Here is a 13,675-nt window from a genome sequence, read left to right as displayed (position 1 = left end):
AGCTCCTGTGCATTTTCCCTCTCCTTTCAGACAAGGAAGTTCTGAAAGCGTTTTGGCCAGGGTTTGGCTGGCTGACTTCTTCAGTGGCATCAGGCACAGTGATTTCATTGATTTCCCAAAGCTAAACAGAATCACACCATCTGGGAAGCTGACACAAAGGATTTACTGTGAAAAAGGTACATCATATTTTGACTATTTTCTGATGCTGTTTTATTCTTACGAGATCAGGTTATAATTCAAAAGGGCTTCTTTTATAGTCTTTTTTACAAGGCTGCATAGATGGAGGTTTAGACTTCATTCAATGGCTCAGCTGTGTAGTTTTTACTAAAACTCAACCCAGCATGAGCAGCCAGTGCAGCTGGACCGAGCCTGATGGCACTGTACGTTGAAATTGAACAGTGACTTTAATGAATTCCTCTGAATTTCAGGAAGTGCCTGGCTTGTTCTGATATGTTTAACTGTAATATAATCTATAGGTGAGTGACTCTGATCAGTTCTGGGCTCACAGTCTCCCATGCCCTGATGCTGACATCTGCCCCAAATCAGAAGGAGTGGTGTTGATGAATTTTCCAAGAAACTGCTGATTTATTTGAAATATGTGTCCTTGCTGTCTGTGACATAAGTGCACTCACTAAGCATCAAGTCTCAGCTGAGATGGTTGTTTTCCACCAGGAATTTAAAATACTCTGCGTAGCTCCTTCAAGCATTTTACCCCAGAACTTACTGTAGCCATGCTGCTGTCGCTGCATACGTCGCCAACTCTTCCCACTTACTGCTCAGCTGGTGCAGCTCACCTGGCTCGCCCATCCTTTGGGTGAGGCTGCAAACTTTGCATCTCCTCCAGTATCTGTTGTGACCATTGGTGCTGTTCCCATCACTTTTTAAGTGCTATACCATGGGCTGGACATATCATAAGCAAATACACAATGATAAGAAAGCGTAGTGACATGACTCTGTATTTTTGCCTCTTATCTCCAAGTTTTAGATGTACACTTACAGTTGTTTGAGGTTTGAACTGACCATACAACAGAATAACTTCTTGCAAGTATGTGACAACATTGTATAGAGGGACTTCAAAGCATAGAATCATAGAATGGTTTGGGTTGGAAGGACCTTTAAAGGTCATCTCATCCAACCCCCAAACACACATGACCTGAGTGCTCCTAAGGTACTAGGGACATCAAAGGAATGACTGGCTGGTGAATGTGAATAAATACCTCTGAGATCTTAGTTTGAAATTACCTGTGCTGGTTTTGACTGGGGTGGAAATAATTTTCTCCATAGCAGCTGTATGGGAATATATTTTGGATTTGTGCTGAAAACTGTGAATAATACAAATCTGTTATTGCTGAGCAATGCTTGCCCAGCATCTGTGCCTTTTCTGCTTCTTGTACTGCTGCACCAGAGTGTGGGCTAGGGATATGCAAGAAGCTGGGAGGGGACACGTCTGGGACAGCTGACCACAACTGACCAAAGGGATTTTCCATACCATATGACATCATGCTCAGTCTGTAAAATCTGGAGGAAGAGGACAAAAGGGGGACACACATTTGAGGTGATGTAGTTTGTCTTTCCAAGTCGCCACTATGCATGAGGGAACCCTGTTTTCCTGGAGATGGCTGAATACCTTCCTGCCCTTCCTTGTTTTGCTTTTTTTGCATAGGCAGCTTTTGTTTTACCTATTAAACTGTCTTTATTTCAATCCACAAATTTCCTCACTTTTGCTGTTCTGATTGTCTCCCTCACTTCACTGGGGAAGAGTGAGTCACATGGGGCTTAGATGCTGACTGGGGTTAAACCACAACCTTACCCTAGCCTTTGATGAGTCGAATTCAGGGGACAGGTATGGGAATGCCTGCCTGCTCCAGGCAATGGGATGTGCTGGCTCGGAGGGGACATGATTGTCTATACTGACCCTGTCCCTCTCCCAGTCTGCACTTAATTGTTTCTGTGAAACTGGGACACAAAGCCTGAATCTCATTCAGGATTTTATGCGCCTACCTTGTGCGCGTGATGAAGACAACTGACTTATCTGCCTTTGGAGACACATCTGGAAGAGGAGTGCAGGGGTTAGAGCAATTGCTCATGAGTAGGAGTGTTCAGCTCAGCAATGTAATTGGAAACCACCCATATTCACTTTTTTTTGAGCTAAGTTAACATCACTGTCTCAGCTTCCTGAACAGTCAGTAGGGAGGGATGAGTGATTCATCCCACCCAGCTTAGACCCATATTTTAGGAAGGAATGAATTGCCCTCTGGCTGGTGAAAACCTTAGATGAGACATCTAAGTTTTAAATGACTAAAGCTTGGTGACACAGATCTCTGCCTAAATGCAGAAAACCTGTTTAATTTGGCTACTCTTTTGACCTTTAACTGAAGAAAAACATGCTAATGTTTCATCAACACCAAACACTTTACTTTTTTATTTACTACTATCCCACTGCTTCCTGGGGTCAGCCTTCCTCAGCTTGTGGGTGTTTGTCTCAGTTGAAAAGATGGTGTGGCTGCTGTAGTTCAGTCCTTTTCACCTCCATAGATTATGAGGGCACCCACTCATTTTACTGATGGTTTCAAAGTGTCTTGAACTGCCCTTGTGCACATGGTGGAGGAGAACAGGCTATCCTAAAGGTCTGCACTGCTGACATTATTGCAGGGTCCTGTCACTGAGGGATTCAGTCCCCTTGGAGCACAGAAGCCTTTGGACTTTTACCGGTGGGAAACAGAGAGAGACACTCACCTAATGTGACTGTAGCCTTACCTCCCTCTGCATCATCTTCCCAGCAGTGTAAAATCACGTCTGTACATCTCAAACACTCATTGCAAAACAGAGGGTCTGGGGCAGGTGCTTTGAATTATATAAATAATAAGTTCTTCAATGAAGGTTGGCTTTTCTCTGCTTAGTTAATACTGGATAGTTTTACTGAAACCCACAACAATGGGTGAAAGGGAAACCTCATGTAAACCAATTTAACACTCCACATACAGTACAGCAGCCTTAGGGAGGGAACTAAAGTGAGGCCAAATTCAAGACCAGATCCAGCTAAGTCCCTCAGGTCCTTGGAACAGGACGATCAGCATCATCTAAAGTGAGGTTCCTACACTGTACCATGCCTGTGAGCTGTCAAAGGCACTTCAGAAGAAGTCCTGATCTTACAAGTAAGGGTATTTCAAAGAAACTCTGTTGTAGAGTGTAATGGAGCTGCTGCGCGACCTGTGATAGTGTGGGGCAGACAGGGAGGGGTTACTTCTGAATAGTTTATTGATCTATTACCTGATTTTTAGTTTTTAGAGTAACTCACAGCTATACTTAAACAAACAACAGAAGTTTACTAAGAGCTGTGTGTTAGCCTCTGAATTTCCATAAAGAAAGAAAGCAAGTTGTGTAAACAGCATGATATCAGCAGCTTTCCATCTCAAACAGCTGATGCAAGCAGGGGCAGCGGTTCCAACATGCTGACACTCTTTGGGATGCCCTCTGCTCTGCTCTGCATATGTGCATGTGGCTGTGTTTGAACACATTTCATATCCAAGCAATTAACCCAACTTCAGAGTCCTGGATGTAGTTTCCATTTAGAAAGACAAATGGAGCTGGGTGTTTCTTGTCTTAAGCCTGCTCTTCATGAAAAGTGCCCTGAGTCTGGTCTCCTGAGGAGAGCAGGAACAGAGCCATACACAGTGCTTTGCTCATAGGTTTAGTCTTTGTAGTCAGCATCTGGGCCAAAAGCATTCTTGCCAAGCTTTCTTCTGGCCATGCTCACAGTGCTATTTGCCCCACTCTGTTTCTCTTTTCTCCACTTCTGTTTTTGTCTTGCTGCTATTTTTTTGGCATATAATTTCCTAAATAAATAAATAAATAAATAAATAAAGTGTCTTTCACAGTTTTTGTGTATGGAGCAGAGGTTGCAACTTTAACTGGTCTTCACTTCCATGAAATAGATCGATTATCCCTAAAACTCATTGCCATAAGCAACTCCAGTAAGATTTCACCCACCTGCCCATCACTGTTTTCTTCCATGCATCTTTCATTTGTGTGCACCATGAACTCTACCTATTTAGCCTCATGATTTGCATGTTTTTGTGTTACCAGAAAAGCCATTACTGACCCACAACCAGTTACTTTCAGGGCTGCCTGTCCTAAGAGTTTATTTAAGGCCTTGAGATTCCCCATAATGTAGAGTTTAGAGAAGTGCAAAGCTAAATCTGTGCACTACAAGCTGATTTTAGTCAAGCTCTCATGAGGAAAAGGCAATAGTAGAGGTCAACCTTTACAGGTCAAGGCTAATTACCAAAAAGAATTGAAATAGCCTTGAAGTTTTTAAGGGAAAGGGGATAGACGGAAGATTATAAATGCTTCCCGTGTCCTATAGGAAATGAAATCTTCCTATCTTCCTTTCTTAAGACTATTTCCTATTGAAATCAAGTCCTATACTATTTAATTGTGTGTATTGGTTAAGAAAGATAGGGACTGTTTTCATTAAAACACATTCACACGTAACCAAACCAAAGTGTTTTGTGTCAAATTCTGATAGGATGGAGACAACTTTCATTCCCAGCACAGATAATTAAGTGCTGATGAAGCAATTTCATTCTAAAGATTTTAATGGAAAACTGTAACTTTTCCCCCTCACCTCTGAATAACGATGCACTGAAACTTATTTACGAAAAAAATGTCCTTATTGGTCTGGATAACATAAGGTTTCTGACATTTAGTCTGGTCCCCTGTGCTGTGCAATTGCTGTGTTGTTGTTGTAAATACAATATAACACTTTGTTGAGTGTGCCAGGGACATAAGCAATGTCTTATGATTTTTAACACTTCAAAAAAAATATATGACATTTTTCAAAGGCTACTTTAAAAAGATATAGGTGCAGTTATGGTCCTGCTGTATAGTTCCACGTACCCAAAACTAAACAGATTCATCTCGTGATTGTAAACTGCTTGCAAAAGTGAGAGTGGGGTTTTTGTAATGGCCACCTCCAACACAAGTTCTATAGCATGAGTTTTTGCCACACAGAGCTTTGTTTAGGGCAACATTCCTTTCTCTCTGCAAAGATGAGATGGGGCTTAACTTATTGACTGGTCAATGGTACCTCTGAGACCTCTGGGGACTGTAACTGGACAGTGAGGTGGATCTCAAAGGTGTTGCTCATAACACAACAGCCATATGTGGGGACACCAAAAGTCTGGATCGTGTGGGGAAGTCCAGCGGATGACATTTCCCAGGGTTTGAGTATCATTGATGTTACTGTCTGCTGGCATAAAAATGCCAAACCTAAACCATCCCAAAGTGTGCACATTATGAACCTCTGGCAAAAATAATCTTATTAATGGTGCTCTTGATAGACATTAATTTATCTTGGACCCAAGTGCAGCTGCAGGAGGAGCAATTTCTTGTAACACCCTCTGGCATATCAGGCCTCATAAAACCCCTATCTTAGACTGTGATGTAGCTTCAAAGACAATGCTCTGCTGTTATGCAGGACCAAAGTAACTCCTTCTGTGCATCTGCTGAGCTGATTTGTTTTCAAATGTTGATTTAAATTTCACTTTTTATTATGTGATATTGCTAAAACTATGGTTTTATGGCAAATGTGTTCCAGTGCAGTAAAAATGTGCTTATTTTTCTTCCTCTTCCCTGAACTAAGAACAAAATGCCTTGAGGGACTATATATATTTAATAGATTTTCTGAATTAAAACTCCCTTCAATTAAAATCATAATCTTTGGTGGTCCCACATAGTATTTTGTACCTGACATTCATGTATAAGGTAACGTAATCTTGTTTTTTGATGGGACTTCTGTCTTTGCTAAGTTTCCTCTCTGGCTAATTAATGTTTCTGCCGGCTATTGATTTTTCAGATCCACCCAACTTTCATTTGTTATTTTCTTTCACTGGTTATTTTAATAGCATGCCTTAATGTAGCATATGTTTGGATTCCAGCTCCAGTTTTACCCTAGCCATTATTAACAACGTAAAGCTCCTCCTTTATGGGACAATGCTAATGTTTTTAGCTGTGCTTAATTAGCCCCATCTCAGTAGGGAAGCACTGTTAAGGCTTGTGTCTTATCTGCTAATGTTTCAATTTCCCCTTTTTCTAGCATATAAAAGCTGATTGTAATCCTGTGTGGCAGGTTTGGGGCACAACCATCTGCAGTGTCATTTTAGAGTGTAAACAGGCAGATTGCTTCCCACTTAAGCTGCTACCACAGTGGACTGTTATCTTCAGGGTAATCATAATTACATTCATGTATCTTCGGAGGATGTTAATTACAGGAGGATGCTTTCTTTCTCTTGAATACCAGAACAAGTGCACTGCAAGTTTAGAGCAATAAAGGAGGGGAAAAGCATTAAATCACAGGTGGTAAGGAAATAAGTGAGAAACACCTCCAACAGGCCAAAAGGTTGTTTGAATGGCAAAGGGCAGTAAAAGGTGTGAAGAAGAAAGACATATTAAAATTTACTGACACATGGAGGTGAATCAGTCCCGAGCAGCAGAGCTCATCATTCTAACTGAAGGACACGAGGATGGTTGGAACAGCAACTTGGCTAGAGCAGGACCTGCATGCCAAGGACGTCTGGAAGCAAGGTGGAGTGCATGCTCAGGATGGCTTCACTCCTTTTGCACTTGTGAGTGAGGTGGGGTGGCAAGAGAATCGAGGTTTCCCCATCACTGGCATCTCCTAGCATGGCACAAAGCCCGTGGGTCCTGGAGCCAGGCAGGAGGAGCAATAACCTATATCGACTGTGCTTGTTGTAAAGAGTCCAGACAACAAGGATCACGGGATCATAGAATCACAGAACAGTTTGAGTTGGAAGGGACCTTTAAAAGTCCAACTTCTTGCAATGAGCAGGGACATCTTCAATTTGATCAGGTTGTTCAGAGCTCTGTCAAATTTGACTCTCAGTGTTTCCATATCTGTATTGTTCAGACAATGTATTTAACACACAATGGCACACATTCATTTGACTGAGCAAGTAGGTATAATAAATCACAGAATCATAGAATGGTTCGGGTTGGAAAAGACCTTAAAGATTATCTAATTCTAAGCCCCATGCCATGGGCAGGCACACCTTCCACTACACCAAGTTGCTCAGAGCCCCATCCAACCTGGCCTCAAACACTTCCAGGGACTGAGTATCCACAGCTTCTGGGGACAACCTGTTCAATAAAGTTTCAACTGGTAGTATTTCTGAAAAGACAAGGCATAAAGCAGTTGGACTTTTGTTTGTGCTAAGGGCTACATGCTTGCCCTGGTTTCGTCCAAGGGCAGGGTTAGTTTTTCTCAGTAGCCATGAGGGTGCAGAGCCTGGAGCCATGTGGTGTGTCTACATTGTTGTTCTACACCACACACATCATCACTGGTGGGTGGAAGTAGGAGATTCTCGCTTCTGAGAAGGAGGGGTTTGCAGTCAGAGTAGAAACAGTTGTACGGAGGGTCCAGCTGCCATTTTGTTAATTGTCTCAGGGTTGCGCTGCATCAGGTCAGTGGGTGAGCAATTCGCATGTAAAACACCCTCTCTTGTACACTTTTGTTATTAATATTGCTGCTTTTACTGTTTTTTTTTTAATCTCATTGCTGTTTCCAGTAAATTGTTCTTAGCTCATAATCTCTGCCTTTTGTGTCTCCCATCAAAAGGGGCTGAGGGAGGGGAGGCAGGAGTGCTGTTCCTAAACCCTGACAATGTTTAAGTACTTCTGTATATTTAAAAATTTATGTAATCCCAAAGATGGTGGGACATTATAAAAGGAAAAATTGAGGGACAAAATTCTACATCCTTGTATGCAGAGGTGCTGGGGTGAAAAACATCTCTTCATTCAGGCTTCAGGTGAAGTGTGAGGCATGACAAATCTGACTCCTCTCATGTGATCGGGGGAACATGTTGTTGCCATTGCTCTGGGTCCTGTTTCTAATGATGACCGGAGCAGATGGTTTGGTTTTGAAAAGAGCTATGGACAATTAAATAGCTGTGCAAGGGACTGGCAGTACCAGGTTTCAGTAGTTCCTCTCCATATTTGTGTGGATGAGATGTGATGGCAGAGGAAAGCAAAACCAGAAACTTAATATGACTCTTGCCATATGCACTCTTGGCTGCTAGAAAAATACAGGCCTTGATCCTGCAGAAGCCAATTAGTTTTATACACACAAGTAGTCTTACTGTGGAATAAAGCATGCAGAAATTTATTGGGAGATGCCCTGAGAAGGGAAGTGGGAGTGAAGCAAGCTGGAGGAATGATTAAGAAGTAGAGGGGAGTTAAGCACAGAGTAGCAGAAGTTCAGCCACTTGGCTGACCCATCAGGTGGGTGGGTTACAGCTGGAGCATCACATCAGATAAAGTAACAGGAAAAGCCAAGTGATGGCAGCCTCAGGGAAGACGACCACCAGGAAGACTGAACATTGGAATGATCTTTTAATACCATGAAGCAGGGTGACAAAAAAGAAGACATATAATGTGATGAATGCAATTACTCACATTTGACTCAGGACTGAATGGGTGTTGTTACGTAGTGCTTTTTTCGTGATCTTATTTTGGTTATTTTACAAGTAATTGAGGCCAAAGGGAACATGTCAAAGGGAACAAGCTCTTGGGAAGCCAGACGTTGAGAATGGAGAGTTTGCAAATGAGTGAACACAAAGAATGTGTAAACCTACGTATCTCAGGAAATACTAACTGCACAATCCCCTTAGGTGAGAGAGGAATAGTTGCCAATATGAATCAAAGGACATGCACTACAGACTTAACCAGATGATGGAGGTGATTGTCCCACTCTGCTCTGCAGTTGTATGGCTTCACCTCAAGTCCTGTGTGAAGTTTTGGGCACCACAATATAAAAAAGATATAAAGCTATTGTAGAGTGTCCAAAGGAGGGCCATGAGGATGGTGAAGGGCGTTGAGGGGAAGCCGTATGAGGAGCAGCTGAGGTCACTTGTCTTCTTTGGCCTGGAAAGAGAAGACTGAGGGAGACCTCACAGTGGTCTTCAACATCCTCATGAGGGAAAGCAGAGGGGCAAGTACCGATTTCTTCACTCTCATGACCAGGGACATGACTCCAGGAAAGGTCATGAAGCTGAGTCAGGGGAGGTTTAGGTTGGATATCAGGAAAAGGTTCTTCACCCAGAGGGTGGCTGGGCACTGGAACAGGATCCCCAGGGAAGTGGCCACAGCACCAGCCTGACAGAGTTCAAAAAGCATTTGGACAATGCTCTCAGGCACATAAGTGATTCTTGTGACTGTTCTGTGCAGGGCCAGGAGTTGGACTTTGGTAATCCTAGTGGGTCCTTTCCAACTCAGGATGTTCTATGATTCTATGACTTCAAATCTCACTGTAACAGGCCAAGAGACCATGTAAAGAGCAAATGAAGACAAGCCAGAAGAATCCTGCCTGACTTACCTGTGACAATCTTCAGCATAGCTGAGTTTTAATGCAGTTTCCTGAGCTCTTCAATTCGTGCCCCGGATGGTACCCAGACATATCCCTGTGTCTGCTGCTCTGAGTACCTGCTCTTTCTAGCCTAATGCCTGCATAATGAAAACTCCATGAACTTGGATGCAAACCGCAATTTTGCGTAAAAAGAGAAGGCTTATCATCTTGGTGGACCCACAAGAAGCGGATCTGAAACCAGGCAACAAAACCTGTATCAGCCTGTGCTACTGTGTTCCCCGTCTGGTGGGTAGGATTGCTGGTCCCCAGGGGAACAGTTTAGCCCTTAGCTCGGCACAGCAAGTCCTGGGCCACGAATGGGTGTGTCACCTTTTGGGGAACATCGTAAGATGGGTTGTTCTGCTAGGTGCCCACCCCTGGGGTCCCTAACAGCAAATTAACTTCTCAGGCACATGCCCATGGTCCTGCGACAAAAAAAAAAAGACTACTTGCATGCAAAGATTTTACAAATTTGGTCATTGTGACCAAACTTTATTACCCATTTTATGGAACTGTGACAAAAGTCTAGGAATCAAGCAACATGGGGATCACAGAAGCTATTATGTTTATTGTGCTGAACAGACTGTGATAAACCATTAAAGGAACATTTTCAACAAGCAAGCTATTTGAAGTACAATCATAGACAGCAACTCTACATGAAGAACAAAGCAAAAAGTCAGAAGACACTCAAAAGGAAAAGTAAACTGTAGTTAAACATCTTGAAGCGATTTTTTTTCCTGCAAACACACCTCTCTTGCAGAAATGGTAGAAGAGTTACATGTCCAGTCATAGTTAGCAGTGACCAATGACAGCAAAGAACAGTCGTATAAAATTTATCTCCCACAAAAATAAACTATATATATAAAAAAATTTTATGATGTTCTCACTGACTCAATGGCCACATGCAATTTTTCAGTTTGAAAAAATGAGGTATAGTAGGCCCTAAGAGGTAGTAATGTGTTTTGATTGTACTACAATATATAGAAAATGTAAGATTCAGTTCATCAGAGTAGTAAGTCTCTCAGAGGTTGAAGAGTGACACACACAGAGCCACTATTTCTGTGTCATCCACTAAATACTGTGGTTTTAAAAAATGCAAAAAGCCCCTCAAACCCCAAAAGGGACTTGATAAGGCTTGACTTGATGCCCTTTGAAATCAGCCAGATTCCTATTACTGCCTTCAAGTGACACTGGATTTGGCCTGTTAGAGATACTGTATAGCTAGGATTATTTCGCTTTCACTTGATATTATCATGTCTAGTTGTAATATTCCAATAAGCTCTTTCCCAGCAATTTCCATCACTGAACCCTCTGCAGTCTTTTGTGGAGGTCCATTTTTCTTGACCCTGCCTCTTGGAAGAAGCCAGTAAGTCGTTATCTTTAACTGCATTTGGCTCCATACTAAAGCCATACCAACAGATGCCTTCCTGAGAAACTACCCCTGGCCCAGTTATTAATACAACGGTACAAAGTACTGACTAAGAAAGAGAGGAAGAAGGGAAATAAAACAGAAATAGAGAAAATGAAATTAGAGGGGGGAGAGAGAGAGAGAGAAAGAACTACAAAAGTGAAAGAGGGGAGAATAAAAAACCTCTACATAAGAAGCATTTAAAATAAATCTGGCTGAAACATATTACAAAATCACATTTGTGTAAAATACACGAAAATACTTGTCAAGTATTTTCTTACAATCTACTAATTTTTTTTTTAAAAACACATATTTGTGATTGCATTATGCAAAAGCTGAGCTTGTTGCTTCCCACCTACAAAGCTTCAAGTTTCTTTGAAGGTTTTTTTGTTCATTTTTTAATTTTTAATATGAAAGTAATTTAAAATGTGTTCATTTTCCACAAGTTATTTTACAAAAATAATTTTGAATTAGGGATTAGTTGCAGTCCTAACTGTTTCAAACTTCTCAAAACTAATGCTGAAAGTAACAAGTTCATTCCATTTAAAGTCTGGAGGTAGGTCTTTGTCAATCAATTAGTCCGTTTCTTTAAACAATTCATTTGAGGTACAAACTTGGACAGTAATATTTAAATTTTACAGTTAAATTTTTTCTGTCATGTAGTGTCATTGAAGAAAATTATCCTCACAAACCTATTAGCAATTCAGTACAAAAATATATTCAAGTTAACAGTACATTACACAGAAGTCTAGCAGAGAATAGAATAAGTACATAAAATAAAACCAAACCAAAAAACCCACACAAAAAAAGGGAAAAAATCAAACAAACCAAGTGAAAGAAAAACACATAGTCATGCTGAAACACAAAAAAGACATTGCTTCCTTAACTGCAGAAAATGTCGAAATAGAAATAAGGGGAAAATGCAGATACTCATGATTATCTACCCAGTAAAAAATTCCTGCATTGAATGCGTATAGCAGCATGTATTTATCAGTCTGTTGAGTTATTTGTAAAAATCAGAGGTAGTATTGAATAGTGGGGTAATATTGCATCTGGTGCTGAAAGTGCTGCTTTGAATGAAAAGATGGAGAAATGCCACTGGCACAGAGGTGCTCAGTGAACCATCCTATGTCAAAATACATTGCTTAAAGTACTGCATGAGCTGAGCTGAGGTACATGGTGTTCGTTCTTACATTGTGACTGATGAGTAATGAGGAACGATTCAATTCTTTCAAAATACTAGTATACAGGGCAAGTGGAATTAGTAGAAACTAAGAAAAAATCTGGATTATTTTTGCTTGGAAAAATTTATGATTAATTTCTGGGTACCTTTCTGTATGTTTTAAAACAGTTTTATCGATAAAGACTTACTCATTAATGGCATAAGAGTGGTGTCAGTCATTTTTGTTTCCATAGAAAACGCCTGGCTCTAAGAAAGCCAACTCCCTGGCTTCCTATTATCCAGAAGATAAGGACTGATCATTTTTTTTACTATTGCTTGTGCTGATATGTTTGTATCTGTAACTATACAACGTATCTTTGTCTTTCTTCCCTTTTGCAAAATGAAAGTACCTTTTTCATGTTCTCTTTCTTCTGATTACCAGCTGAATGAAGTGAAAGATCAGCTTTATTTTTTTTTCCTGATATAATAGTAAGTCTTAAAAAAAAAAAATCAAGTACAAGTCTACAAGAAGGTTACAAAAGAAAAAGAGTAGTATCTATCCCCTATCTTTGGTGTTCTAAAACAGGGAATTCACTAAGTAGGGAGTGAGTTGCTGGAAGTGTTGCAAGGCGTAAGTGTTACACACCCAGCCTTTCCTATTTCAATGCCCATGATAATGACTATGTTACAAGTTTCTTGTTTATATGCAGTGCAGTGAATGACATAACCCTGATTTGGAGGTCTTCTTCACCCATTCACCCTTACTTAGCAGCTCAAACAAACTATTAGTAGGTTAGGAAAAAAGAAAACAGTAATTAAAAGTTGCATCATTAATCTGTGTCCCCTTTGTGTTACAGCAGTTTTTCACTAAACCTGGGACTGTGAAGGGATTACAAAGAAGTTGATTAGTCAAATCCTTTTTAAGGTTATGTGATTTTTTTTTTCCCCCAGGCAAAAGTGGAAAGACCATGGCAATAGAAAGTAAGTGGTCAAGGCAGTGTCTTCTCCCTTCAAAAGACCCAACTGCTGATGAGGTAGAAATTGCATGGTGTGATCTCCTAGTCTTCCTCTGCAGACTCTTGTGAGGACGTTTCTTCAGTCTCTTCCTAGAATACACAAATAGGAATAATAAATAGGAATAATAAATACTCTGGTGACCATGCATCTTAGGCTGCCACTTCAGTCATCTCTCATGCAGCTGACAATTACCTCTTGAGCTAACAAAATGCCCTTTAACAGCTCCTGTGATATCTAAAGAAGCCACCATGGGGAGGAAGGGAAGGTACCCTGCTCTCTGAGCCCCCCACCTTGCCTTGCCAGGTTTTTCTTCTACTCCAGGAGATGTCCAGAAAAAGTATTCTGTGCCATGCTTTGTCATGGGCCTCTTACGGCCAGCAGACATGGGCAGCTAGAAAAGGGAAAGCATTTTGAGCACATATCCAATTTAAGCAGTTACTCTGGGAAGCCTTATCCTCCTCATTGTCCCTACTGCTGCTTTATATCTGCCTTCAGCAAGCCTGACCAAATGTGATGTTCTTATGCTGCTTTTTTAACAAATGTGCAGTACCTTTCAGGACATGGGTGGTGAACTGGGAGCAACTAACATTTCTAATAAAAGGGGCTGCCAGTGTAAAGTTGGTTTTTATCAAACACTGCACATCATCACCTAAAACGGCATGTGAAA

General features: G+C 41.1%; 1 protein-coding gene across 1 annotated transcript in view; it reads right to left on the bottom strand.

Annotated features, from left to right (window-relative positions):
- Positions 1-9,963: 9,963 nt before the first annotated feature.
- HMGA2 (high mobility group AT-hook 2) overlaps positions 9,964-13,675 on the bottom strand; it is a 148,455-nt gene continuing 144,743 nt past the window's right edge. The window contains exon 6 of the mRNA XM_010413648.3: positions 9,964-13,097. Within this exon, the coding sequence (XP_010411950.1) occupies positions 13,050-13,097 (48 nt within the window). The 3' untranslated portion in view covers positions 9,964-13,049. The remainder of the gene's footprint in view (positions 13,098-13,675) is intronic.

Source organism: Corvus cornix, chromosome 1A (genome assembly GCF_000738735.6).
Source record: "Corvus cornix cornix isolate S_Up_H32 chromosome 1A, ASM73873v5, whole genome shotgun sequence".
Classification (NCBI taxonomy): Eukaryota; Metazoa; Chordata; class Aves; order Passeriformes; family Corvidae; genus Corvus; species Corvus cornix.
This window is presented reverse-complemented; position numbering and strand designations above follow the sequence as displayed.